Source organism: Bos mutus, chromosome 28 (genome assembly GCF_027580195.1).
Source record: "Bos mutus isolate GX-2022 chromosome 28, NWIPB_WYAK_1.1, whole genome shotgun sequence".
NCBI lineage: Eukaryota > Metazoa > Chordata > Mammalia > Artiodactyla > Bovidae > Bos > Bos mutus.
In genome coordinates, this window is record NC_091644.1 from 8,665,634 (window position 1) to 8,693,601 (window position 27,968).

Genomic DNA, 27,968 nt, shown 5'->3' on the forward strand with positions numbered 1-27,968 from the left:
AATGATTCATAATTAATCTGCTCTTTAACATTAAGATAAAATTTTAAAATTTCATTTTCATTTTGCTGTTAGTCTGTAGAAATATATTTGGATTTTGTAGAATGACCTTGCATCCTGCAGCCTTGCTAAATTGACTTAGATTAATCTGGCTGGACTAATTTAGATTTCCTAGAAATTTCTTTGTTAGTAATTATGTTCTCTGTGAAAAGAAACAGTTTTTATACCTTCTTTTCCAATTTTTAGCCATTCTTTCTTTTCTTTGCCATATTACACTGGCTAGGAGCTTCTGTCTGTTGTTCAATAGAAGTGGTAAGAACGGGCACCCTTCCCTTGTTGCCAATCAAGTGGAAAGGGCCTCAGGATTTTACTATTAAGTGTATTATTTGCTGTAGGTGTATAGGATTAAGGAAGTTTCTCTGTGTCTAGTGTGCTGAGGTTTTTTTTTTTTTAAAACTCAGTATGGATGTTGATTTTTGTTAAGTGCTTTTGTTGCATCAGTTATTCTGTGACACGATACTGACTTTCAGATACTCATGTAACTTTATGTTCCTGGGATAAACTCCATTTGGTCATGATATATTATTATTTTTATAAGTTGCTGATTTTTCCAATAGTTTGCTAAGGATGTTTTCATCTGGGTTCATGAACTATCCTGCATTGAAGAAGGAAATGGCAGCCCACTCCAGTGTTCTTGCCTGGAGAATCCCAGGGACAGGGGCGCCTGGTGGGCTGCCGTCTATGAGGTTGCACAGAATCGGACATGACTGAAGTGACTTAGCAGCAGCAGCAGCAGCAGCATAAACTATGTTTATGATTTGTAGGTTTTTTTTTTTTTAATTTTCTTGTTTAGATTTTTCTGATAGTTTTAGGCAAAGCATGTAAATGAGGTGGGAATTATTCTCTTCCTTATTGTTTGATAGGATTCACTAGTGAAACCACTTGAGCTTTGAGTTTTCTTTTTGTAGAAGGGTAGACTAACCAGCTAATTTGTTTAACAGACGTATTGCTATTCAGATTTTTAAAGTTTCAGCATGTGTCAGTTGTGGAAAGTTGTGTTTCTCTTTTTCCATTCTCTTTACTTTAGACCGGTGTTTTTAGACTCAAAGTGTATCTCTTTGCATGTCTTGCAGGGTATGGTTGGGTCTTGATCTTTTGGTTTTTGTTTTTCTTTATCCCCATTCTGACAGTCTGTACCTTTTAATTGGAATATTTGGCCCCTTTATATTTAATGCACTGACTGATACACAGTTGATTCTCTTTATTCATGTATTCTATATCTGCAGATATAGAATAGAATCTATAAACCTACTCACTAAAATTTAATTCTGATCCCCAAATCAGTACTGACAGTGCTCTCAGCATCATTCACGGACACGCACAAAGCAGTGAAATGTTTGAGTCATCTAGTGTCCCGGCTCTGAAGTGATGCTGAGCAAGTCATACTCTACCTTCCTGTTGCATCTCTCACACTGTCCTTTTTGTGATCTCTTCAGTGCCATGATTTTCACATTTTGTAGGGTTTTTTTTGATGCTTTCACTGTTTAAAATTGCCCCTAAGCATAGTGCTGAGATGCTGCCTCGTGTTCCTAAGTAAAGAAGACTGTAGTGTGCCTTACGGAGAAAATAGGCTTGTTATTAGGCAGGCTTCCTCAGGCAGGAGTTAAAATACTATTGATCATGAGTTCAGTGTTAATGAATGAACAAAATATATTTGCTAAATAAGGTGTCTTCAAACACAAGCAAACTAACACAAGCTTATGTGTTGATGGTTGACTGAAGTGTTGTGACCAGAGGCTCCCTGGAACCTCACCTTGTATCTCCCCTAGGAGCAATGGTTCTGTGTTCACTAATTCCATGTTCCTGCCAACTTTATGGAAGATGACTGTACACAGTGAGAACTGACTAAAGTCGGGTTTAGATCTTTTATCCCCTCCCTTTTCTGTTACTCTCTTACTCCCTTACTCTACTGATTGTTTTGATATTCCATTGAATAACTTATTTTTAGTGGTTGCATTTGCAATTGCAGCATTCATCCTCAACTTAGTGCAATCTGTCCTACTCTCATAATTAATGTCTTACCAATTCTTGTAAAATAGAAGCACTTTGCAACAATGTAATCCCATTCTCGTCATGTTCACTGTGCTGTTGTTTTCATATATTTTACATAAATCTACATTGCAAGCCTCCATGTTACACTTGTTGTGCTAAGAGGAGAAAATGAGAGATAGTTCTTTGTTAATCCACATATTTCCATCTGTGTTACCCTTCTTTTCTTTTTGTAGATTCTAGTCTTTATCAGGTATCATTTGCTGGAAATAAATTTCCTTAGTTTTTGTTCATCTGGACTTCTTTATTTTGCTTGATTTTTGAAAGATATTTTTGCTGCATATGGAATTCTTTCAACATTATGGTTATCATTTCATTGTTTTCTGGCTTTTTTCTGATAGAAAGTGATAATTCATACTGTAGTTATTGTTGTCATTGTTATTGTTTCTTTCTAGGTGCTTTCAAGATTTTTCTCTTAATTTTTGATTTCCATTAGTTTCTGATGCTCAGATGCAGTTCTGTTTATATTGATCCTACATAGGGTTCTTTCCTTTTCTCCTTTGCCTTTTGCTTCTCTTCTTTTCTCAGCTATTTGTAAGGCCTCCTCAGACAACCATTTTGCCTTTTTGCATTTCTTTTTCTTGGGGATGGTCTTGATCACTGCCTCCTGTACAATGTCATGAACCTCTGTCCATGGTTCTTCAGACACTCTATCAGGTCTAATCCCTTGAATCTACTTGTCACTTCCACTGTATAATTGTAAAGAATTTGATTTAGATCATACCTGAATTATCTAGTGGTTTTTCCTACTTTCTTCAATTTAAGTCTGAATTTGGCCATAAGGAGTTCATGATCTGAGCTACAATCAGCTCCCAGTCTTGTTTTCGCTGACTGTATAGAGCTTCTCCATCTTTGGCTGCAAAGAACATAATCAGTCTGATTTTGATATTGACTATCTGGTGATGTCCATGTGTAGAGTCTTCTCTTGTGTTGTTGGAAGAGGGAGTTTGGTATAACCAGTGCATTCTCTTGGCAAAACTCTGTTAGCCTTTGCCCTGACTTTGTTTTGTATTCCAAGGCAAAATTTGCCTGTTACTCCAGGTATCTCTTAACTTCCTACTTTTGCATTCCAGTCCCCTGTGATGAAAAGGACATCTTTTTGGGGTGCTAGTTCTAGAAGGTCTTGTAGGTCTTCATCGAACCATTCAACTTCAGCTTCTTCAGCATTACTGATCAGGTACAGACTTGGATTACTGTGATATTGAATGGTTTGACTTGGAAACAAATGAGATCATTCTGTCATTTTTGAGATTGCATCTAAGTACTGCATTTCTGGATCTTTTGTTGACTATGATGGCTACTCCATTTCTTCTAAGGGTCCACAGTAGTAGATATAATGGTCATCTGAGTTAAATTCACCCATTCCAGTCCATTTTAGTCCACTGATTTCTACAGTGTTGACGTTCACTCTTGCCATCTCCTGATTGACCACTTCCAATTTGCCTTGTTCATGGACCTAACATTCCAGGTTCCTGTGCAATACTGCTCTTTATAGCATTGGACTTTACTTCCATCACCAGTCACATCCACAACTGGGTGTTGTTTTTGCTTTGGCTCATCTCTTCACTCTTTCTGGAGTTATTTCTCCACTGATCCAAAGAATTCCAGAGAATAGCAAACAACAGAAGAGTTCTTCAAAGAATAGCAGAATTCCAAAGAATAGCAAGGAGAGATAAGAAAGCCTTCCTCAGCGATCAAAATGCAAAGAAATTGGGAAAGACTAGAGATGACTTCAAGAAAATTAGAGATACCAAGGGAACACTTCATGCAAAGATGGGCTTGCTAAAGGACAGAAATGGTATGGACCTAACAGAAGCAGAAGATACTAAGAAGAGGTGACAAGAATACACAGAAGAACTGTACAAAAAAGAGCTTCACGACCAAGATAATCATGATGCTGTGATCACTGACCTAGAGCCAGACATCCTGGAATGTGAAGTAAAGTGGGCCTTAGAAAGCATCACTACGAACAAAGCTAGTGGAGGTGATGGAATTCCAGTTGAGCTATTCCAAATCCTGAAAGATGATGCTGTGCAAGTGCTGCACTCAGTATGCCAGCAAATTTGGAAAACAGCAGTGGCCACAGGACTGGAAAAGGTCAGTTTTCATTCCAATCCCAAAGAAAGGCAATGCCAAAGCATGCTCAAACTACCACACAGTTGTACTCATCTCACACGCTCGCAAAGTAATGTTCAAAATCCTCCAAGCTAGAACTTCAACAGTACATAAACCATGAACTTCCAGATGTTCAAGCTGGTTTTAGAAAAGGCAGAGGAACCAGAGATCAAATTGCCAACATCCACTGAGTCATTGAAAAAGCAAGAGAGTTCCAGAAAAATATCTACTTCTGTTTTATTGACAAAGCCTTTGACTGTGTGGATCACCACAAACTGTGGAAAATTCTTCAAGAGATGGGGATACCAGACCACCTGACGTGCCTCCTGAGAGATCTATATGCAGGTCAAGAAGCAACAGTTAGAACTGAAAATAGACTGGTTCCAAATTGGGAAAGGAGTACATCAAGGCTGTATATTGTCACCCTGCTTATTTAACTTATATGCAGAGTACATCCTGTGAAATGCTGGGCTGGAAGAAGCACAAGCTGGAATCAAGATTGCCAGGAGAAATATCAATAACCTTAGATATGCAGATGACATTACCCTTATGGCAGAAAGTGAAGAAGAACTAAAGAGCCTCTTGGTAAAAGTGAAAGAGCAGAGTGAAAAAGTTGGCTTAAAGCTCAACATTCAAAAAAATAAGATCATGGCATCCAGTCCCTCAGTTCATGGCAAATAGATGGGGAAACAATGGAAACAGTGACAGACTTTATTTTCTTGGGCTCCAAAATCACTGCAGACCGAAGCCATGAAATTAAAAGACGCTTGCTCATTGGAAGAAAAGTTATGACCAACCTAGACAGAATATTAAAAAGCAGAGACATTACTTTGCCAACAAAAGTCTGTCCAGTCAAAGCTATGGTTTTTCCAGTAATTGTGTATGGATGTGAGAGTTGGACTATAAAGAAGGCTGGGCGTCGAGGAATTGATGCTTTTGAATTGTGGTCCTGGAGAAGACTCTTGAGAGTCCCTTGGACTGCAAGGAGATCCAACCAGTCCATCCTAAAGGAAATCAGTCCTGAATATTCATTGGAAGAACTGATGCTGAAGCTGAAATTGCAATACTTTGGCCACCTGATGTGAAGAACTGACTCACTGAAAAAGACCCTGATGCTAGAAGATTGAAGGCAGGAGGAGAAAGGGATGACAGAGGATAAGATGGTTGGATGGCATCACCAATTCAATGGACATGAATTTGAGTAAGCTTTGGGAGTTGGTGGTGGGCAGAGAAGCCTGGTGTGCTGCCGTCTGTGGCATCGCAAAGAGTCAGACACAACTGAGTGATGGAAGTGAACTGAATGTAGGGTTCACTAAGTTTCTTGGGTTTATAATATAAGTCAGTGTCTTTTAATCAAATTTGGGAGGTTTACAGCTATTGGACCTCCAAAGACTTTTTCTGCTCTAGTATCATTCTCTTCGCCATCTGATCTCCAGTTATACCTATGTTATACTGCTTGATGTTATTTCACAGCTTTGTGAGAGTGTTCATTTTTCTACAGTCTTTTTTTTTTATTTTCCAGCTTGGATAATTTACATTAGTCTGTTTTTTCTAGTTTCCTAACTTTTCTATCATCTCCAAACTACTGTTAAGGTCATCCGTTAAGTTTTCATTCTTTTCAGTTCTAGGATTTTTGTTTGGTTCTGTTTCATAATTTTCATTTCTCAGTTGAGATTTCCATTCTTTAAGACCATGTTTTCTGAACTTTCTCTCAACTTACAGTGAGTAACAGATAAAAGAGGCTTATTTTTTGTTGTTAGAGCTATTCTTGTTTTCTTTTGGTTAATATTTAACATTTTAAATTCTTTTATTTTCAACTTTTTGTGTTGTTATTCATCATGTGTCTTCTGTAAGCAGTGTATAACTGGAACTATTTGTATTTTATAAAATTATCTCATAAGTTGTATTTTAATTAGCAGTTTTAAGTAAATTTTGATTGTGAGCTTTTCTTCTTATTCAGATTTAATCTGTGAGAGTCCAGAGGACCTTAACTGAAGATATTTTCCTCAAGAGACCATTTGAATACGAATTCTGCCAGGAGGTAGGGTGTACCTTTGTCATGGATAACATTGTCCACTTTCTAGAGTACAGTACTTAAGTACTCATCACAGGCACGTTTTATTCACGTGGCCTTGTGAGTGGAAGGGGCTCTAGTAATCTCTTGGTTGGCTTAGCTGTCACGGTCCTGGCTCTAACTTTGCCTTCGCTCCTTACTCCTCTGGAGCTGTCCAGTGTTCACGCCCCAGACCTGTGGAAGGTCCACAGTGTCCCTGTCACCCGAGCCACTCCCAGCTTTGTGACTCACAGCTGCTGCTTCCTGCGCTGCCTGTTCCTTGAGCCTTCATTGTTCTACAGACTCTCTGAGCAGTGCCTTTAACTCTGTATTCATAGCTCCCTTGTCCTCTGCAGTGCAGTGTGAACCACAGGCAGCGCGCTCTCCAAGCCACATTCTGTTCTCATGCTCTGTGGCTTTCTTTGGACTAAACTTAGACGTTGGTTTAGAATGAGTGGCGCCCCACCTCCTGTCCCCCCACCTCTTTGAGAGTTCCCAGACTTCTGTAAACTGGCCTTTAGCAGGACTGACCCTGTGCATAACCTCAGTCATGTGCAAAATCCCTCTTATCTTTCCTGGAGCCGTCCCAGTGCAGGCTCAGCTGGGAGTCAGGCTTTGGAAGAAAATGTATGTAAGTGATTTTAAAAGCTAGTGATTTAATCAGGGTTCATCTTTTTAAAATAGAAACACCAGAGTTACATTTAAAGTATAGTAACAGGTAGAAAAATATCAGGGATACTTTTATTTGTTGAACACTTATACTGTGGTAGATTATTTTACTAGATTTATAGTTAAGTCATTATTATTATTTTGTAGGCCTGAATAGGCATATTTAGCTAAAAGTCTGTTGAATGAGGCTTGGCACAGTGCACCTGTTAGATTGGCACTGTATACTTCCCAGCAGTCTTGCCATCCTTACTGTGGGCAGCTGGAGGACTGGTAAACCCCGTTGAACGCAGTCACCAGAGGACTGCTGCTTCTGTAGTTGGTGCTGCCTCGTTTGACTTGCTTTAGCTGTGGGCCCGCCTCTTCTGACTCCTCACTTGCATTCAGAGTGACCATGAAGCTATATTCCAGCTGTGTCCTCTCTCCACACAGGGGTTCATATGGATCTTCTGTCCATAGTCATACTTCTGACCTCTTCCATTTCCTTGAACATTTTTTTTTAAATCTGCTGTTATTCTGGTAGTAGTCCATAAAGTTTATTGTGAAAATAATTTTGCTTCATGTATAGAATAAAATAGGCAGTGGGTAGGAAGTATTAAGAATAAGCATCTTCTTTGCTGTTGGTTTATTTTTTTTCTTCCAGTTTTATTGAGGTCTAATTGGCATACAGCACTGTATAAGGTTAAGGTATACAGAAAAATGATTTGATTTACATGCATCATGAAATGATTACTACCATAACTTTGGTGAGTTTATTGCATCTTTTGTTTAAAGGGTATGCTGCTGCTGCTGCTGCTAAGTCGCTTCAGTCGTGTCCGACTCTGTGCGACCCCATAGACGGCAGCCCACTAGGCTCCGCCATCCCTGGGACTCTCCAGGCAAGAACACTGGAGTGGGTTGCCATTTCCTTCTCCAATGCAGGAAAGTGAAAAGTGAAAGGGAAGTTGCTCAGTCGTGTCCGACTCTTATCGACCCCATGGACTGCAGCCTACCAGGCTCCTCCGTCCATGGGATTTTCCAGGCAAGAATACTGGAGTAGGGTGCCATTGCCTTCTCCTTAAAGGGTATAGAGTTTCAGTTTTGGAAATTGAAAATGTTTTGGAGATCTTTTCCTGACAATGTGAATATAATTAATACTACTGAACTGTACATCTAAAATGGCTAATTTCATAAATTTTGTTACATTTTTTTCCTACAGTTAAAAAAAGAGTATCTTTTGTGGAATGTACATTTAAACGGTTAAGGGCAGAGTTCTGAATTTTTTTACCTTATCCGTTGTACTTGGTTCTATTTACTCATCCTTTACCACAGATTGAATCAACAGATTAGAGTTATTGGAGGGTCCAGAGCAGAGGAAATGTTTAGCAAACAGAATTTATAGGTGCTCAGAACATACTAGATGAGTTATTTCAGTGTGGGGTCACGCTGCCTTCCTTGTCTGCATGAAAATGCATGCTTGTCTGTGTCTTTGATTGAGATGTTTTGTGTGTCTTCCCAGAGAGAAGGGTTTTATAATGAGGTGAAAACCTCTGAGAAGTGATAGCTGACTTTAAAAGCAAATAACTATTTCCTAGTTTACATTTATATTATTTTTAAATTAGATCTTGGTTTACTTGGGCTTCCCTTGTTGCTCAGCTGGTAAAGAATCCGCCAGCAATGAGGGAGATCTGGGTTTGATCCCTGGGTTGGGAATATCCCCTGGAGAAGGGAAAGGCTAGTATTCTGGCCTGGAGAATTCCATGGACTGTATAGTCCATAGGTTTGCAAAGAGTCAGACACGACTGAGCGACTTGCACTGGGTTACTACTTTGATGATTGAAAAGTTTTTCTCACTATAGTTTTTTTCCACTGAAAAGTAATATCTAGAGGGAGAAAACTGAGTTTCAGGATCATAGAGCAAACAGTAAACTGAAGGCTTTTACATTGTACCACCCATGCAAATTAATATTAAAATTCCCAATTCTTAATAGACTTTAACCACCTTTGGGATTTACCCAGAGGAAAATGGGGCCAGAGTTACTTTTCTTTCTTTCAGCTTATGCTCTGTAATACATTATCATGCAGATCACAGTAATTAAGGCAGAAAGATTAGGAAACTGGGAGGATTCAAGGTTTAGTCATAAAGAAACACCAGTTAAATTTTCAGAAATATTTCACCCGTGCTCTATATAGAACACTGTGGGGAATGCTTAAAAGAAATGCATGGCGATCCAGAACACTGCAGGGAATGCTAAAGAAATATGTAATGGTCCAAAGAGGGTTCAGCCTTTTTGGTAGGCCAAGGGTTCTATACTGTGAGGAATGATCTGTAACTAGATAGTATTTTGTTTTAGGGTTCGCCAAAGAAACAGAACCAATAGTATATAAAAAGATAGATGGATAGAGAAAGATTCTTATTGATAGATTTTAAGAAATTGGCTCATGTGACTATAGAGGCTGCCAGGTCTAAAACCTGCACGCTAGGCTGGCAGATTGGGGAACTGAGAGAAGAGTTGAATCCGAAATTTGAGACCACAGGTCTACTGGCAAAATTCTGTCTTCTTCCAAGAGAGGCTTAGAGGGGTTTTTTGTTCTAAGGCCTTCATATGATAGATGAGTCCTACCCACATTATAGGCCCTTCCCTAGTGAGTCACACAGTAAAGAATCTGACTGCAATGCAGGAGACCTGGGTGTGATCCCTTTAGAAGGGAATGGCCACCCACTCCAGTATTCCTGCCTGGAGAATCCCATGGACAGAGGAGCCTGGCAGGCTACAGCCCATGGGGTCACAGAGTCGGACAGGACCCGTTATGGAGAGTAATATCTTTTACACAAAGTCTCTTGATTTAAATGTTAATCATATCTATGAATATACCTTCACAGAAACATCTTGAATAATATTTGACCAAATATCTGCGTACTGTGGCCTATTCAAGTTGATACATAAAATTGGCCAGCATGTATATTTAAATGTCAAACTGTAAAGAGTATTGGGTACATGTTGTGGGTGGCAAGATAGGAGTAGGGGAGCTTGTTTTGATGTTTCTTTGCTCACAGATGAGATAAATGTGAAAATGTGCTCTGAAGGCCAGGAAATTTTTGGCCTGGTGTGCAGAGTGTGTGCGACATCCCAAGAGGGTGGTAGAATGAACAAGGGTGGAGCTGACCATGGCACGGGCGGGAGAGGATTTGTCCCGGCTGGAGAGAGATTTCTTAGGTGGTGAGGCAGGCCCTGCTCTGATTCCTCTACTTTGATACTGCGTTAAGTAGAGAAGGTGCTTGCTCCAGCCTGAGATGACAGACGGCTGGAGCAGGGCTGTCTGTACCACCGGCATTATATGCTACGTTATACAGTGTAATGAGATGAGAATTCTTCTGCATAAAGCATTTCAAGTGAGATAGAGCTGCCTTAGATTTTTCTGTTATAACATGTGCCCAGAATTCTTTCTTCAGTTAGTTTAATGAATTGCTTCGAAAGATGTATGTTTGTGAATAAACATAAGATCTTCAAATGATGTGAATTGCTGCCTGTAATAATTCCAATCTTTAAGCCTTGAAATGTTTTTGGATCCATTCTGAAGTAGAAATACAGCCCAGTAACTCCCCCTTGCCCCACATTACAAATTAAGGAACATAATCAAATTTTTAGATGTAATTGGTGTAAAGACCCTTTAAAATAAAAATTCTACCAAGGAAGGTAGTTACCAGAGAGAATAGCAACAGCAGTGTCTGTGAAATAACGCACAGAACAGCGCCCGAGTGGCTCACCTCTCCGTGCCTGTGCCCCTCTGCAGTGTGGGCCTGCTTGTTTCTCCAGCCAAGTGGTGGAGTCTGTTTCCGCGCCTTTGTACCGGGCCGTGCTGGGCGGCCTGCAGTGGCCAGGGGAGCATAAGCGGGCGCGCTGCAGGCAGAGGCGCCACATGCAGCGGGCCAGCTCCTCACTGCTGCCGCCACGCTGAGAGGAGGCCCACCTGGGGGGAAGGCCCAGCCCTCCTCCTCCCTGAGCCCAGTCCCCAGCTGACCTGGGCCCAGTGCAGCAGCCCACAAGTCAGGCAAGAGCAGCAGCAGAGCTGTGCAGTCAACCCACGGGTTTGTGAGAAGTAGGAAATCCCTGCTGTTTAGGCAACTGAGGCTGGGGTAGTTTGTTATGCAGCAGTGGCAAACAGAAACATCCTGTGACTAATTGCAGGAACTCCTCTCTGTAATTCTAATTCTGGCTTCATTCCTGAGGCCTCAGGAGCCCACATTCTGGTGAGGGAGTCCCTCCAGGACAGTGTGGTGCCTGCCCAGGACGGGCTCTGGGCTGCTGCGGCCTTGGCTTCTTCTCTGTCCCCCTTTCCTCATCTGTAAGGATTAGATTTTTCCCTGCAGGACAAGCATAGAAGAGCGCTTGGAGGAACTAGAGGAAGAAGATTAGTTCTGTACTCCATTGACGGTACTTTCCATCTCTTACGTCTGTCAGACTCACACTTCTTTCTCAGAAGTGAAATGCTGCAAGAACCCCAACAAGTCTCCTCTTTTCCTTTTGTTAAGAACTACTGTTTTCAGTACCCTTGTATTTGTCCTGAAGAATGCCATGGGTATGCCTCCTTAACTTTGCTCAGGTTCAGACTCTCCTGGAAAAGTCAGACATTGGAGTCCAGGCCCCTTCCTTGTAACATCTCAGGCTCAGCTAGTTCACACACATGGTGGAGGGTTCTGCTGAGGTCTCTCTGGGTCACTGGGGAGGTCACAGATGGCATGCACTGTTTGGATCTGAGTCCTGCCTGCCCCACACTGTCTGCTGCTCACTCACCGTCAGCTTTGGCCTGCCCCTCTCTTGCTCTGTTCCTTGAGATTCTAAATTGCACATTGCCGCCTGCAGCACTCTCCTCTCCTGGCCCAGCTGTGTTTGCTCAGGACTTCCGCACCAGGCTCCCTCAGTTTTCTTGAGCGGCCCCTTCTCCTTCCGCTGGCCAGCATTTTGGGGGATACCTAGAGTCCACGCTTTCTGTCTTCTTGGCCGCCTCGTGGCTCAGATGGTAAAGAATCTGCCTGCAGCGCAGGAGAACAGGGTTCAGCCCTTGGTTCAGGAAGATCCCCTGGAGAAGGAAATGGCTACTCACTCCAGTATTCTTGCCTGGAGAATCCCAAGGACAGAGGACCCTGGCAGGCTACAGTCCATGGGGTTGCAGAGTTGGACACGACTGAGTGACTAACACTTTGTTTTCACCAGCCTTTCAGGCTGCGTGTTAGAAAATTGATCTTGAATAATCTAATAATAATAATGGAGTAGTTTAAAGATACAGCTTTAAACTGTATCTTTACAGTTTATTATTATTGTAATTATTATTGTAATTATTGTATAATTGTAATTATCATTACAATAATAATAATGGAGTAGTTTAAAGATACAGCTTTAGTTTTAAATAGTTGTAGTGGTTTAAGGTTATGTTATTATATATGTAATATATGTGTAACAATGGTTTAAGAATATATACTATAATTTTAAAATGCAGTATTTTTCTGTGACTTGTGATATATATTTGTAAATCAACTCAAAATGATAAATATCCAATTTTTGTTATAAATTGGACCTAACTTTTCAGACATGTCTTACAGTCTTGAAGTACATAAATTATTATTTTGTCAAATTTTTAATAAGTATATCCATTACTTTGGTCAGATGTCCCCCTATGCAGACAAAATTGCAGCAAAAAGCATGTTGCTATTTAATACTTAAAACTGTGGATTCTTTGTTATTGTTTGTATCCATGTCGATCATACTTCTTCTTTTCATAATAAAGCCAACAACACACCGGGTTTTGTCTTTTTCTAACAACTGTGCTACAGTGAGATGAAAAGGAAAAAACCTACATATTTTAGATTCCCCTTGTAAATTGCCACAGGCTGCTACATCTAGTGAAGTACGGCTGAGCAGCCTCAGGCAAGTTGCGTAACTTCTCTGAGCCCTTCTGGCCCTGTTGTGAGAATCAAAGGAGATAATGCGCGTGAAGCATTTACGATTTGTCAGTGCTTCATCTGTTTAGTTTTTCTCCAGCCAATTACTCTTCAGAAGTTCTATTTCTGTACTTCTCAGTTTGTTTCTCCTACCTTATCATTTTTAAGTTTTTTATTCTTTGGATTTCATTTTCTAGTTATCCTCAGCATTGCTTATTTGCTGTTCTTCATGTAACATTGAAATTATTCTTTATTACCTCTGGTCATACTCTGAATTATTCCAGAGGGTTTTATTTTATTTAACATTTCTGTCTTTAATTTTATTTCTGTGTTTATTTTTGACTGTGCTGGGTCTTCGTTGTGCGGGCTTTTCCCGAGCTGCAGTGAGCTCCAGTCTCCAGCTGCGGTGTCCGAGCATCTCACTGCGGCAGCTTCTCTTGCTGCAGGAGCACGGGCTCTGGAGTGCGCAGTCTTCGGTGGCTGCAGTGCGTGGGCTCGGCGGTTGTGGCTCGCAGGCTCGAGAGCACAGGCTTCGTAGTTTCGGCGCATGGGTTTAGTTGCTCCGTGCATGCAGGGTCTTTCTGAATCAGAGATCAAACCCCTGTCTCCTGCATTGGCAGGTGAATTCTTTCTCACTGAGAGAAGGTACCAGGGATACCCTCTAGGAGACTTTAAAACTAACAAAATCTTTTTTTTGTTTGTTTCTGAGTAAACTTCATTTAGTCTGTGGGGTGTGTTTGTGTGTTTTATCATTTTTTCCTTCACTTTCAGTAATTGCATCTGTATTTTCTGGTAGTTGCTACTTTATTCTGATGCATTTAACTTTTTAAAATGCATTTTGGTATTTTTAATAAGCTCATGGTTCTTGAAGACCATAGTGTTACACAGGCCAAGTCAGAGCTTTGTCTCAGACTGTTTTTTACTGGGTGGCATATGCAGGCCTTGCAGTGTTACTCTACCATCTTCCCTAAAATTCTCGGAACCCTGAACTTAAATTTTGATCTTAATTTCAGTAAAGAGTGGGAATAGGGTAATCTTGATGCCTTGTTACCTTTTGGTCTGGGGTGGGCATGACAGTGTCCAGATATGAGTTGCTTGTGAGAGAGCATTCTTCCCTGGTTGAGTGAGGGGAATAGGCCTTTAAGGATACTGTTAGTGAAATAGCATATTTTATGCCCTTCTTTAGTAACTTGTCACCTATTCTTCACTGTATTTCTGACTCAAAGATTGAAATTGCTAACCTGTATTTTATGAAACTTGTTTTTCTCTTTCTTAAAAGAGTTCTTATCCGCAGTTCTTAATAACTTATAATTGTAACCTTTTAGAATTATTCTTAAAAATACTTGGATTCCATTTTGAATTATTACAATTTTGGACTTAGTCTGATGTGGTCAAACTTGCACATATTTAAAGATCAGTTGTTTCTTCCCATTTGATATGAATTGTACCAGGATAAAAAATACTGAATTTTTGTGTTGTCTGAATTTCCACTGTTCTACTTGATCAGCATTTGAGACAGTAAACAGTGTTAGTTATAGTTTGAGTCATAAATGAAATTCCCAGTTAGTTCTGGCTCTTGTGGGAGAAAAGTTGATTCAGTCAATATTTACTGAATGGATATTATGTGACCACACTGGGCTAGAGAGTGCTAGTACAAGGGTGAGCAAAGTGAGATAGGACTTCTGGCTTTAGGGAGCTTACTGCCCAGTAAGGGTGAAAGTCATTAATTAAAGAATTTAACAAAAGTAAAATTCCAGTTGTGATCCTTGTTAATGAAGTAGAGGTTCTTCATCAATTCTGTAAAGCCTGTAAATGTGGATTTCCTGGGGATGTTGTTGTTATTGTTGTTTAAGTTTACATTTGACTTAGAATAACTGTCAAGACTGTTTTCCAAGGTCTCTATACCACTTCACATTCTCAAGGGCAGTATATGAGGGTTCCAGTTTCTCCACATGCTACAGTTAATATCGATGGTCTTTTTGATCATAGCCCTTCTCCGGGGGATATGTTAGGTACTCAGTCATGTCCAGCTGTTTGTATCCCCATGGACTGTAACCTGCCAGGCTCCTCTGTCCATGGGATCCTCCAGACAAGAAAACTAGAGTGGGTAGTTGTTCCCTTCTTCAGGGAATCTTCCTGAACCAGGCATCAAACCTGGGTCTCCTGCATTGCAAGTGATTCTTTACAGTCTGAACTACCAGGCAAGCTCAGGAAGGGAAGCCCAGGAGGGGTATAGTATTTTCTCATTGTGGTTTTAATTTGCAGATCATTTCATGAGCTTAGTAACTATTCATTTATCTTCTTTGGTGAAATGGCTATTAAAAACTTTTGCCCATCTTTAAATTGTGTTAAGTTGTAGGTGTTCTTTAGATATTCCAGATGCAAGTCTATCAGATAGATGATTGTTATTTTTTCCCCTAATTCATCTTTTTAGCTTTCTTGATGATGACTTTTAGAGCACAGAAGTCTTATTAAATTTGATCATCTGATTTATCAGTATTTTCCTTTCAGTAGAATGCACAGAGGTGGTCATTGAAGCCAGAGATATGGATTTGATAACTTGGGAAAAGGGAACACAGAATAAGACTAGGAGAGGGTAAAATGGAGCTTTGAGGAATCGAAAGAGTTACTGTCATGTGAGTGAGTAAATGTGTCAAGTCAAATAACATGGGCCAGAAAATGTCCTTTAGGCTTAACCGCCATGGAGATGGCTGTTGACCTTACTGTTCTGAAGCTAGATTGTGATGAGATGAAACGTGCATGGGAGGTAAAAAAAATGTCAATTTGAGTGGAGAAGAGCTCTAGGGTATAGAAGAAGAGCCCTGTTTTGCTTTAGAAAAGCAAGATAAATGGGATGATCCCAGGAGACTTATGCCTTTCTTTTTCCCTTTCTTTTTAAAATTTTCATTGAGAGAGTGAATATCCTTATTCAGTACCTAAATCATGACCCAGGTATAATACCACATTTGGTAAAAATATGTGATATGGGTAGTGTTCTGTTTGAGGTCACATGAGTCTCCTGCCTGTTTTCTGTTTATACTTTCTCTCCATTTATTTCTTCAAAGTGTTTTCAAAATGAAAAAAGTAATAAATACACACAGCTTTTTGAAAAATGTAATGGAGGCCCAAACTCTCTCATCCAGACGTCTTAGGTCAGAAGTACTTTAAACTTCAGAAATTTTCAGATTCTAGAAAGGTAATCTATACGTGGTATGTAATAGTGAGTGCTCTTATTGGGGTGATACCCATAAAACTCATTAATATTTCCTTATTGAAGTATAATACTTATACTGAGTTGCATAGGTATTAAAAGAAACTATAAATAGCTTCCTATTAGTTCAGGTCAGGTTTTGGCCCCTAAAGAGTTTAAGATTAGGTCTTAATGTTAAATAAGACCTAACACTTAATGTTAAACAAGACTTATACATTTTTTTACTAAATATAAGTAAATAGAAGCTAGCTTTGTCTTGGTATTTTTCTGAATGTTAGAAGTGTGTGTGGGAGATGCAGTACCGGCCCCTGTAATGAGCAGCAGTGGTCCTCTGCCCCACCCGCCACAGCCCTTGTCCTGCTCTGCAGAGGCAGCTCCGTATGTGTCATCGTTGCATCTTCTGACTGTTGCCTCTGTGTTTTCAAACGCTCATGCTATTTCCTGACTTATCAGTATTAGACGTTACCTCTTGACTTCCTTTTATGCCCCACCTCTCTTCTCCCTGTCCACCGGGTTTGGTTATGTCATGATGTTGTTTATGTCACTGGAATATTTACACCGTAATCAGTATTGAACTACTGTTCACTTTAGAAACAAATGATTATGCTGTCTTTCTACTGTAGTTTTGCTGTTGTTACTTTGTATTCTCACTGGTATGATCGTTATTAGACTTATCCTTAGTTCTTCTAAGATGTCCAGGGTATTATCTGTCACTCCATCTTCCCTGTTGAGACTTCTTTTGCTCTGGGGACCTGCCTCTGGACATCTTACATGCATGTGCTCCACTCTGCACCAGCGGTCTCGGGCCTGCCAGTGCAGCTACAGTCCTGGAGCTTGCGCTTTGTGCCCCTCCGAAGCTATAGTGGCTCTTTTGTGCATTCTTTCTTTTTCTTTTCCTTGCTTTAGTCCTTTATTTTGCTAGAGTACATCTTCCAGCAGTTTACCGTAAAAGGGTGCATGGGAAATTGATTACCTGGCTGTACATCTATAGGGATGTTGATTGGCTTGTTTAAATGGATTTTTAAAACTTTAGAAAGTTATCTTTATTTCCCTGAGGGTTTTTTTTTTTTTTTTTTTTTGTGCTTATGTATTATTTTGGTTCCTTCCTTCATTCTTCTCCTAAGTTTGATCAGTAAGTGAGAAAGGCCAAGAACAGGGAGCAGAGATTACATAGACTGCACTGAACTGAGTTGTGGGAGCAAGAAAATGAAGAGCACTGAAATGTTACTTAAAAAGTGGTTACGGAGGGAAAGTGAATAGGAGCATTGAAAGTATTTTCTTTCTACTTCTGTTTTTAAAGATGAGAGACCCAAAATGCACTTTGAAATTCTGTATCAGTGTAGATTTTTATAATTTTTCTACAGCATCTAGTGATATAAACTACTTGTTTTATGCATTTTGGGGGAAAACTGGTTCTGTTCCTTTGTTGACGTGAAGGAGTCTTTATAAAAAGGATGGGATGACAATATGGGGTAAATGGGGTGGCTGATAGAGTGAGGCCCCTAAATAGCCAGGTGGGGAGGATGGCAAAGAGCCCAGGTACACTTCCAGAGTTGGGGCTGCTTCTTCCCATAACTGCATAATATAATTTATTTAATTCATGAAAGGCTTGAGAGCAATGGGCAGGTTTATATGGTTGGTGGCGGGAAATTGAGGGACTTTTACAATAAATTGTCATTTAAACAGCAAAAGTGCCTGATCTCATGGTCAGATACACAGGGGCTTCCTTCACACAAGGAAATCTGTTATTAAGAGAGAACAGTCTCTTTTCCTCTGGTGGAAAGAAGTCTTTCACTATTTTGGAACGAGGTTTCTTTTATAACCATCATTAAAAGAAAAAAGCATTTACGAATAGCCCATGTTTATTATTCTTTTCTGTGTTCTGCAAAAGATAATGGTTCCTGCTGCAGACACTTTTCTGCCATAGCAACAGGGACAAACATACACTGGAAAAAAAGCAGTGTAAGCAGCAGATAGTCTCAATGCTGGGCAGAAGCTCAGATTTATTGATGGTGGACAAGTACTAACCTCCCCTTGTCTGCCATGTTAATAATGCTGTGTTCCTAGCACTGCATGTTCTGAGCCGCCATTTCTAAGGATGTATAAAGGCCATCCCATTGCAGTTGCATTTTGTGGGAAATATGTAAACTGAAAGTAGTGTGACATGGAAATATTAATAAAGGCTTGTGTTGCGAAAGTCTTAAGTCAGTCATGTTCAACTCTTTGTGACCCCATAGACTGCAGCCCATAAGGCTCCTCTGTTCATGGAATTCTCCAGGCTAGAATACTGGTGTGGGTAGCCATTACCTTCTCCAGGGGATCTTCCTGACCCAGGGATCAAACCTGGGTCTCCCACATTGCAGGCAGATTCTTTACCATCTGAGCCACCAGGGAAGTCCAATAAAGGCTTACTATGCATAAAAATATGAAAGAAAGCAGTCTTCAAAATCAGTAACTTTGCAATGAAAGTTAGATGTAATAAAACCCTGAAAAGAAAGGCAAGTGATTCCCATAATACACTATGCTGTTTTATTTTTAAGGAAAAGCACTGTGCAAAAATATTAGAGGAATTGCTGGAAAAAATCTGAAGAGAGCATAAAGCAAACACTACGGTAGTTGAAGACATTAGTGTCCTGAGAATGCGTCTTCCTACTTTATTCCTGTAGGAAAATTAGGCTTGATTTCTATGAGGTCTTCAGAAATGTATTCATCACAGAAAATGAGCCCTCTTACAGTTGTATACATTCATCAATAACATAAAGTTCTGACTGTACCGACCTATGTGGAATGACTTAAGCTTTTAACACTTTAAAAATATGTATCTAAACTATAAAAGTATTACATTGTTACTGAAAGTTTAGAAAATAGAGAAATGAAAAGTCACTAAGTATTGCCACATCATTAAACTGCTGTTAGCATTTTTGTGAATTTCTCTCCTAGTACCTAACTACATATTAATATTAAATAACAATGACAGGAATATGCTTATTTTGATTTTTAATTTAAAACTTATTTAAAACTCTAATAAGAGTTTGCTGTGTGAATATAATGGTAAGTTTTGGTTGAGATAGGTTTTTTAATAGTTAGGCATTTTCCTTTGCTTTTCCCTAAAAGGTTTTAAAATCCTGTACTGGTGTTGAGTTTGATCATTTGATTATATTAATAGCATCTAATGACATAAATGGTTGATTCTGCAGGTTTTCCTTGGAAACCAGACTCTGTTCCTGTGTCTTCAGATGTGACAATATGCTGGTGACCCCAGTGCACGCTGTGTACATGTCCTGGGTTTCCCACAGGTGTGTCAGGCTCAGTGTGCCCATGGCCAACCCTCATGCATCTCCCAGTCCTCTCTGCATTCCAGTCTTGTGAAGGCACAGCCAGAAACCAGGGACAGTTTAGACCCCTCACTAGATCATGTCAGTCCTCGTTTTCTAATGGTCTGTCTCCTCCCTCCAAGTTCTGTTCTAGGTCTGGTCTCGGTCGTTCAGTGCTGTGTGTTACACCTGGTCTCCTCACTCCTAATGCTTTTGTGTGTGTGTGTGTGTGTGCTAGCTGCTGTTCATAGGCTTCTCATTTCTTATAGGAACCATTCTTCTGATTAAAAACAGGCTTAACTTACAGTTGTTTGTTTAGAGTGCCAGTGAGGATACTGCAATTCAGCAGCTCACAATGGGGAGGAGGAGGGTGCTGCTGGAGCCTGGTACCCTGTGTGCAGGGATGCGTGGAGGCATGCAGACCCGGGGTGATCGTCTCCTGGGGGATTTGCCACTGATATCTTGTGTCTTCTCCTGGCTGCCTTCTTTGTCATCTGTGTTTGTCCCCAGCATTGCTGAAATGGGCAGAATCCTTCGCTTATCTTGACCATCTGGGAAGCACACAGAACAGCCTGATTATTAAGCCCCTCTGGTCATCTTCTGGATTGGGCCTTCCTGCCTCTGCCCTTGTAGGGATAGCACTGTCAGCCACGCTCCCCCTTGGAGTCTTGGCTGCTGGAGATCCTCAGTAAACGTCAGAAAGGATCTGAGGTCCCAATGGTGTGTATTTTGCGTCAGACTGAGGTGTAGAAGGACAGAAACTAGTAATGGAAAGACAAAGCAAATAAACTGGCCTTTGTAAAGCAGTAAGAGGCATCATTTCAACTGCTTGAAAAAGCAGACTGGAAAATATGCTGATGCGAAAAACCCTATATTTGTGTATGTGGATGTAATCTTATTTGGCTTCACAATAACTCTGTGAGCTGAGTAGAGAGTATTACCTTTCTGTTTTACAGATGAAGAAACAGCCTTTGAAATTCATCAGTTTGCCCAACATCGTGTACTTAGTATTATTATTTAATAGAATCATAACTTGAACTTAGGTTTCTGATTGCCAATTTTATGTACTCCCTGTTACCTTTCTTAAAACCAGAAGAGTGATGATAACAGTGGCCACCTCCATGTCATCAGGTAAATTACATTAGGGATAGCACAAAGGAAAAATAAAAAGCGATCTGTCTTAACCCATGTGATTTTCATATTTTTACACATTGTTACTGAGCTATGGGCGTCCGTGGTGGCTCAGATGGTAAAGAAGCTGCCTGCAATGCAGGAGACCTGAGTTTGATCCCTGTGTTGGAAAGATCCCCTGGAGAAGGGAGTGGCAACCCACTCCAATATTCTTGCCTAGAGAGTTCCGTGGACAGAGGAGCCTGACAAGCTACAGTCCATGGGGTCACAAAGAGTCGGACACAACTGAGCGACTAACACTTTCACTTTCACTTTATTGAGATATGATTCACATCCATTACAGTCTACTCATTAAATGGTACAATTCTGTGCCTTTTAGTATACTTAAGAGTTATGCAGCCATCACCATAATAATTTTTTTTGAGAGTTATGTTTTAATAGATTTTAGAACATATTGTTTGCCCTAAAAAGAAACCCTTTTAGCCATCACTGCCGCCTTCCCCTAAGTCCTTACCTCAGCCCTTGAAAGTGAAAGTGAAAGTGAAGTCTCTCAGTCGTGTCTGACTCTTTCCGACTCCATGGACTGTAGCCTACCAGGCTCCTCCCTCCATGGGGTTCTCCAGGCAAGAGGACTGGAGTGGGTTGCGATTTCCTTCTCCAGGGGATCTTCCTGACCCAGGGATCAAACCCGGGTCTCCCACATTCCAGGCAGACGCTTTAACATCTGAGCCCCCAGGGAAGCCCATAAGTAACTTTCTGTCCCTATGTTTTTACCTACTGCAGACATTTCACACAAATGCCATCCTATGATATGCGGTCCTTGTTTCATTTAGTATACTCTTTTCAAGGGCCATCCGTGTTGTAGTGTGCCCATGGTTCTTTTCAGCAAAATCTCTGCTGAAAATCAGCTGGTAGCCTTGTGTGGGTTCCCTTGTGCCTAGTTATTTTTCTTTTGCTGCTTTTAAGATTCTCTCTTTAACTTTGACATTTTAATTATAATGTGTCTTGATGTGACTCTTTTTGGATTCATCTTGTTTGAGACTCTCTTTGCCTGTGGGATCTGGATGTCTGTTTCTTCCCTAGGTTAGGGAAGTTTTTAGCCATTATGTCAAATACGTTTTCTGTCCCTGTCTTTCTGTCTTTCCCCTCTGGAACTTCCATAATGCAGATGTTAGTGCATTTTATGTTGTCCCTTGGGTCCGTTGAACTATCCTCATCTTTTAGCAATTCTTTTCTCCTTTTGCCGTTCTGTTTGGAGATCTGCACTGCCCTGTCTCCCAGGTCACCGGTCTGTTCTTCTGTGTCACTTAGCCTTCTGTTGACTCCCACTAGTGTTTTACAGCTCACTTGTGTTCTTCAGCTCTGTGTGTTCCGTTTGGAAATTTCTTATATTTTCTGTCTCATTGTGGAGTTTCTCACCGTGTTCCTCCCTTGTCCTCCCCAGTTCAGTGAGCATTTTATGACCATTGCTTTAAACTCTTTATCAAGTAAATTACTTCTTTCCCCTTCAGTAGTTTTTCCCCTAGGGTTTTACCTTTTCCCTCATTTGGAGCAGGTTCCTCTGCTTCTTCATTTGGCTTGACTCTGTGTGTGTCTGTGCACCATGTAAAGCAGCCGCCTCTCCCTGTCTCCAAGGGGTGGCTCTGGTGGGCGATGAACCTTATTGCTTACCCTTGCCCTAATTTTGGTTGTTTCTTGAGCTCTCTTTGCACTTGTTGGGGTTTGTGGGGTCCAGAAACACAGTCTTCCTATCAGCCTGAGCCTGGCGCTCAAGGGACATCCCCTGTGTAGGCTGTGCATGCCCATTGGCGCCCGTGGGGTTGTGCGGGTGGAATGGGGGTGCGTGGCTGCTCACCAACTGCAGGTATTGGTGCTGTGACTTAAACAGGGCTGTCACACGCCACTGTTAGCAGACTAGAATGAGAGTGCAAAATGGTGCCTGCCAGTGCCAGCTAGGGAGAGGGAGCCTGTAAAAACGGCATCTGCCAGCATTCCGTCCCTGGAGAGTCCCAGCAGACTTCTGCCCCTTTGACAGATGCTGTAAGATCAGTAAATGAATTTCCTTCACATGTGGTCTAAGCCCTTTAGAAACTGTTGTTCTTTGTGCTGGGTCTTGGGGTGAGTGGTTCTATTGGAGAGGAATGAAGTCTTTATTCCCTGAAGTCCTGAGTTTCTCCATAAGATAAGCCCTGTTGGTTTTCACATCCAGACATTTGGGTGAGTCTCCTCACTCTGATGCAGGACCCAAGGATTGTGGTGCCTGGGGCGGGTATAAACCCCTGCTTCTTGGGTAGAAGGTCCATTTATTTGTTTGCCTGTTGATTGATTTGTTCATTAATTTATTAAAATTTCTCTTGATTGTGCATCACCACATGAGGAGTGGGGGTTTTGGTGAGAGCATGCCTTTCCTACCCGTTTCAATGTGACCCTTTATCCTTTGTTGTGGAGCCGGTGTTCAGATAGTTCTCAGGTTCTGTTCCGAGGAATTTGTCCTCCTGTGTAGCTGTCTATTTGTTGTGTCTGTAGAAGGAAGTGAGTTTAGGATCTTCCTATGCTGCCATTTTGAACCCAACTCCACACTGGTTTGCTTACCATCTGTTTGAGGTAAGTTTTGAAATCAGGAGATATGAGTTATCCAACTTTGTTCTTTCAAGATTGTTTTGGATATTCTGGGTCCATATAACTTTTAGGATCAGCTTGTCCAGTTTCTGCAAAGAAGTCAGCAGAGTTTTCAATGGGGATTGCTTTATTTGTAGGTAAGTTTTGGGAGGATTGCCATCTTAACAATAGTAAGGCTTCTGATCCATGAACATGCTGTATTCATTCCCATATTCTCTTCAGCAATCAGTTTTTTCAGTTCAGTTCTTCTAAATAATGGGTGATCATATTAGGTGTGTTGTATTTTGCAAGGTAACTTTAGTGGAATTGAAGTCCTCATGCCTGGATTGTCAGGCATAGTGCAAAAGTTTAACTATTGCTCTTATTTAAGCATGACTTGAATTGATATAAAATGATTGTTGGAAATTATGTAAAGAAAATAGTATGAGTAATACCTGCTTTATGCTTTTCGTATGAACCTTCACATGCAAAGTGGCATGGTTTATTTTGCAGGTTGGTTTTTTAAATTATCATTTTTTATCCTAAGTATGTCTGGCATAGGACAGGGATTGCTCAGGCAAGCTTTTAGGTATAGGACCTGCAGTAGGAGTGTAGAGCAGAAGAGTAGCTTATGTGGCTGTAATGAGGGAGGTCCTGTAAAACTTTGCGATAGAATGTAAAGCACTCTCAGTTTGTGTTTCTGTGGCATACACAGTCTTCCCAGGCTTGACATGGTCAGGTACCAATGATGTAATAATGATGGTTATACCAGGAGCACCGAAGGCTACTCTTGGTATGCCATGTGGTGGGACTCCAAGGCGCGGTTAGTTTGAGTAATCGTTCTGAGGCCACATGGAGTTTGTCATCTCTCACAGAGGAATTTAATTCATTAGTATAAGACATCACAGCAGTAGGTGAGTGCCTCTTGTCTTATGTAATGTGGATACATGGATTCAGACCACTTGTTTGAGCACAGTACTCCATCTTGGGTCAGCCTCACACAAAGGCTTGAAATAGAGTGTGTGATGTATAATGTCTAGACTTTAACATTTTATATATTATTAAATATAATATCTAGACACAGGTGAAGAATCTGCCTGCAATGCTGGAGACCAGGCTTCAATCCCTAGGTTGGGAAGATCCCCTGGAAAAGGGAATGGCTACCCACTGCAGTATTTTTGCCTGGAGAATCCCATGGACAGAGGAGCCTGGCAGGTTAAAATCCATGGGGTTTCAAAGAGTCAGACACGACTGAGCCACTTTCACTTTCACTTTTTTCAATATTATCGACTCTCTTTTCCTGTTCTGTTGGTTATCAGTGATTACTTGCCAGTTATTAAACTAGGCTTTTTAAAAACAGGATATTCTTTTAGCTTATTTTCTCATGTGTGTTGATTCTGTCTGGCTTCTTGTTCTTTCCTGTTGCTTGCTGATCAGAGTCCTGTGGAAGAAGTCAATTTTGTGAGTCCTGCTGCTCTTCAGTTTGGTTAGTAACACTGTCAGAGTTGGGAGCAGCTACTCAGACACCTACCTTTGGTCCTGAGCACAGTTAGGGGAAAGGTGTAACAAATGGCTGCTTGACAAGCGTGAACTTAGGGTTATCAGGTCCTACGTTGTTCACACTCCCTGTCTACCACCCCAGCTCCAGTACATGTTTAATAAATGAAAATCCCCAAGTTAGAGATTCATTCTTTTGTATTAAGGCTTCCATCCTTTGTTAAAACTCAAGCAGCATCAAACGTTATCTTGTTAAACATTATGGATTGTTTGGATAATTTATATTTAATTGGTTTTATACACAGAGATTGATAGTTCTCAGTGTAGGCAGAGATAAAGAACATATAATTCAGTTGCTAGGCACTTTGGAGGAATGTAGGAGAAAACTAGAAAAAAGAGTTAAGGGGCTGCCTGGAATCGTGAATATAGCTTATTCAGACATGTTACTTTACCTACAGGCAGCCTTCAGTGGTTCCAGGAATGTCTGGGATGACCCTCATCTTCCCTGTAATATTCTTAGAGCTGCTAAGTCACTTCAGTCGTGTCCGACTCTATGCGACCCCAGAGACGGCAGCCCACCAGGCTCCCCCGTCTCTGGGATTCTCCAGGCAAGAACACTGGAGTGGGTTGCCATTTCCTTCTCCAATGCATGAAAGTGAAAAGTGAAAGTGAAGTCGCTCAGTCGTGTCCGACTGTTAGCGACCCCATGGACTGCAGCCTACCAGGCTCCTCCGTCCATGGGATTTTCCAGGCAAGAGTATTGGGGTGGGGTGCCATTGCCTTCTCCAAATATTCTTAGAGCAGGTTTAGCAAATCCCAGGCTCATGGGCTGAATCTAGTCTGCCACCTGTTTCTGTAAGTGAAGTTTCATTGCAATGTGACCATTCTCGTTTGTTTACTTGCTCACTATGGGTACTTTCATGTTACACTGGCAAAATTGAGTAGTTGTGACAAATAGGCCCACAGTGTATAAAATACTTGCTTCTGGCTCTCTGTAGGGGAAGTTTGCCAGTAACTGGTCTAGAGAGTCTAAACTTTCAGAAGGTTAAGCATGGATCATAGATATCTTAAACTTATTTTAGACTTCTTAACTTTCAGTCTCACCATTATATGGACTCAAGGTCTGTGGTTTTAAGGAAAGATCACTACTGATATCCACTGGTTCAAGAAAAAATGTGTAACTTCAAAAATATTATTAAAGGATGACACTGCTACATTTAAAAACTAAGTAGCCATTGGAAGATTAATATCTGGTTATGCATGTACCTGGGGGTTTCCCATGTGGCTCAGTGGTAAAGAATCCACTTACCAGTGCAGGAGACGCAGCAGACACAGGTTTGACCCCTCGGTTGGGAAGATCCTTGGTGAAGGCAGTGGTAACTCACTCAAGTGTTCTTGCCTGGGAAATTCCATGGACAGAAGAGCGTGGCAGGCTACAGTTCATGGGGTTGCAGAGAGTTGACAGGACTGTGCAGCTGAGCGTGCACACACGCATACATGTACCTGATTCACCAACTTTTTCAGGTGCTCCCGTCTTATATGAGAAAAGTGTTGCAGTTCTTCCCCCACATTTTGCAGAATATCCCCCAAATGATATTCTGTCATTTTTGAAGATGACATTGTAACTTATTTAAATAAATATGAATATAAATATAAAATACTAATCTCACTGTTGGAAATTTTAAGTGTTGCAGATCAGTTATGTCTTGTCTTCCCTTCCCTCTCTCAGCTTGAAGTCCATGGCCCAAAATGACTCTACCACTGGAGACTTTCTTCCGTAAAGAGGAAGATCAGACAGGAGGCTGGGATGAACATGCCACTGCATCAGATCTCTGCTATTCCATCCCAGGATGCCACCTCTGCTAGAGTCTACAGAAGTAAAACCAAAGAAAAGGAGAGGGAAGAACAGGTATGGAGGGAAATGCTATTTTTAGCTTCATTATTTTTGTTCTTTTTATTAAAACAGTCTAGAATAAGCTCTGATGATCCAGTTTTTTTTATAATAATTTATAAAAGCATATGGTATGAACAGTTTTACTCAGAAGACGTTGTCTTTTTGTAGGTTTCTAGGTTTCAGATTTTGCAGTCATCTCTGGTGGTAGAGTACATGGTTTCTGGATGTCATATGTTCAGTATTTTTTTTTCAACTTGCTGCAGATGCAAAAATATCTCCAAATATGTTTCCCATACTCTCTCAATTGTCATTTAAGTTAGTAGTCTTTATTTAAGGTTCAATTAAGTTAATAGCCTCTTATAATTCTTCTTAGCCCAAATGGATATTTAAATACCACTCAGTAGAATATTTCCTTGGTCTAGAGTACTTGCCTATACCAAGTTGAGGCTATTAATTCTTCATTCAATGTAGTGTTGAATGGGTACCAGATGGGAATTTCTTAGTATGTATTTATATGTGGAAGCTGTACATATTTGTGTGGAATAGAGAAAGGAAAGTGTCCAACATTGTAGCAGAGGGATGCTTTTTGCATAAAACCCTATTGCAGATTTGTTGTAGGTGGGTATTCAGTAAATACTGAATGATATGATCTATTTGATGGAATTTTTAAGATTTAAATAAGTAACATTTCCCTCATGTGCTTATTTATCATCCATATGTCTTTTTTTGTTGGGCTGTCTATTCAAATCTTCTGTCCATTTAAAAGAACCCACCAGTTTTCTTACTGTTAATTTTGAGCATTTCTAATGTCATCTAGATACATGTCCTTTGTCAGATACGTGCTTTACAAGTGTTTACTCCAAATGTTCAGATTATCTTTTCATGCTTCTGCTGGTGTCTTTCAAAGATGAGATGTTTTTAATTTTGGTCAAGTCAAATTTATTGATTTTTTTTCTTTGTTTGCATTGTACTTTTGGCATTCTATTAAGAAATTTTGGCCTAACCCAGGGTTGCAAATAATATCTTATGTGTTTTCTTCTAAAAGTCTTATTCGGTTCAGTTCAGTCGCTCAGTCGTGTCCGACTCTTTGCGACCCCATGAATCACAGCACGCCAGGCCTCCCTGTCCATCACCAACTCCCGGAGTTCACTGAGACTCACGTCCATTGAGTCAGTGATGCTATCCAGCCATCTCATCCTCTGTCGTCCCCTCCTCCTCCTGCCCCCAATCCCTCCCAGCATCAGAGTCTTTTCCAATGAGTCAGCTCTTCGCATGAGGTGGCCAAAGTACTGGAGTTTCAGCTTTAGCATCATTCCTTCCAAAGAAATCCCAGGGCTGATCTCCTTCAGAATGGACTGGTTGGATCTCCTTGCAGTCCAAGGGACTCTCAAGAGTCTTCTCCAACACCACAATTCAAAAGCATCAATTCTTCGGCGCTCAGCCTTCTTCACAGTCCAACTCTC

The 27,968-nt window shown here is 40.8% G+C and overlaps 1 protein-coding gene across 14 annotated transcripts in view; it reads left to right on the plus strand.

The window, feature by feature from the left end:
• MARCHF8 (membrane associated ring-CH-type finger 8) overlaps positions 1-27,968 on the plus strand; it is a 145,945-nt gene that overhangs the window by 61,979 nt on the left and 55,998 nt on the right. For 8 of the 14 annotated variants that reach the window (XM_070364834.1, XM_070364843.1, XM_070364837.1 and 5 more), the window contains one exon: positions 26,341-26,520. In XM_070364834.1, coding sequence (XP_070220935.1) covers positions 26,419-26,520 — 102 coding nt within the window. In that variant the 5' untranslated portion in view covers positions 26,341-26,418. Of the gene's footprint in view, positions 1-6,181; positions 6,263-19,268; positions 19,368-26,340; positions 26,521-27,968 lie in introns of all 14 variants that reach the window. The other 6 variants (XM_070364831.1, XM_070364833.1, XM_070364840.1 and 3 more) reach the window with 2 other exon arrangements.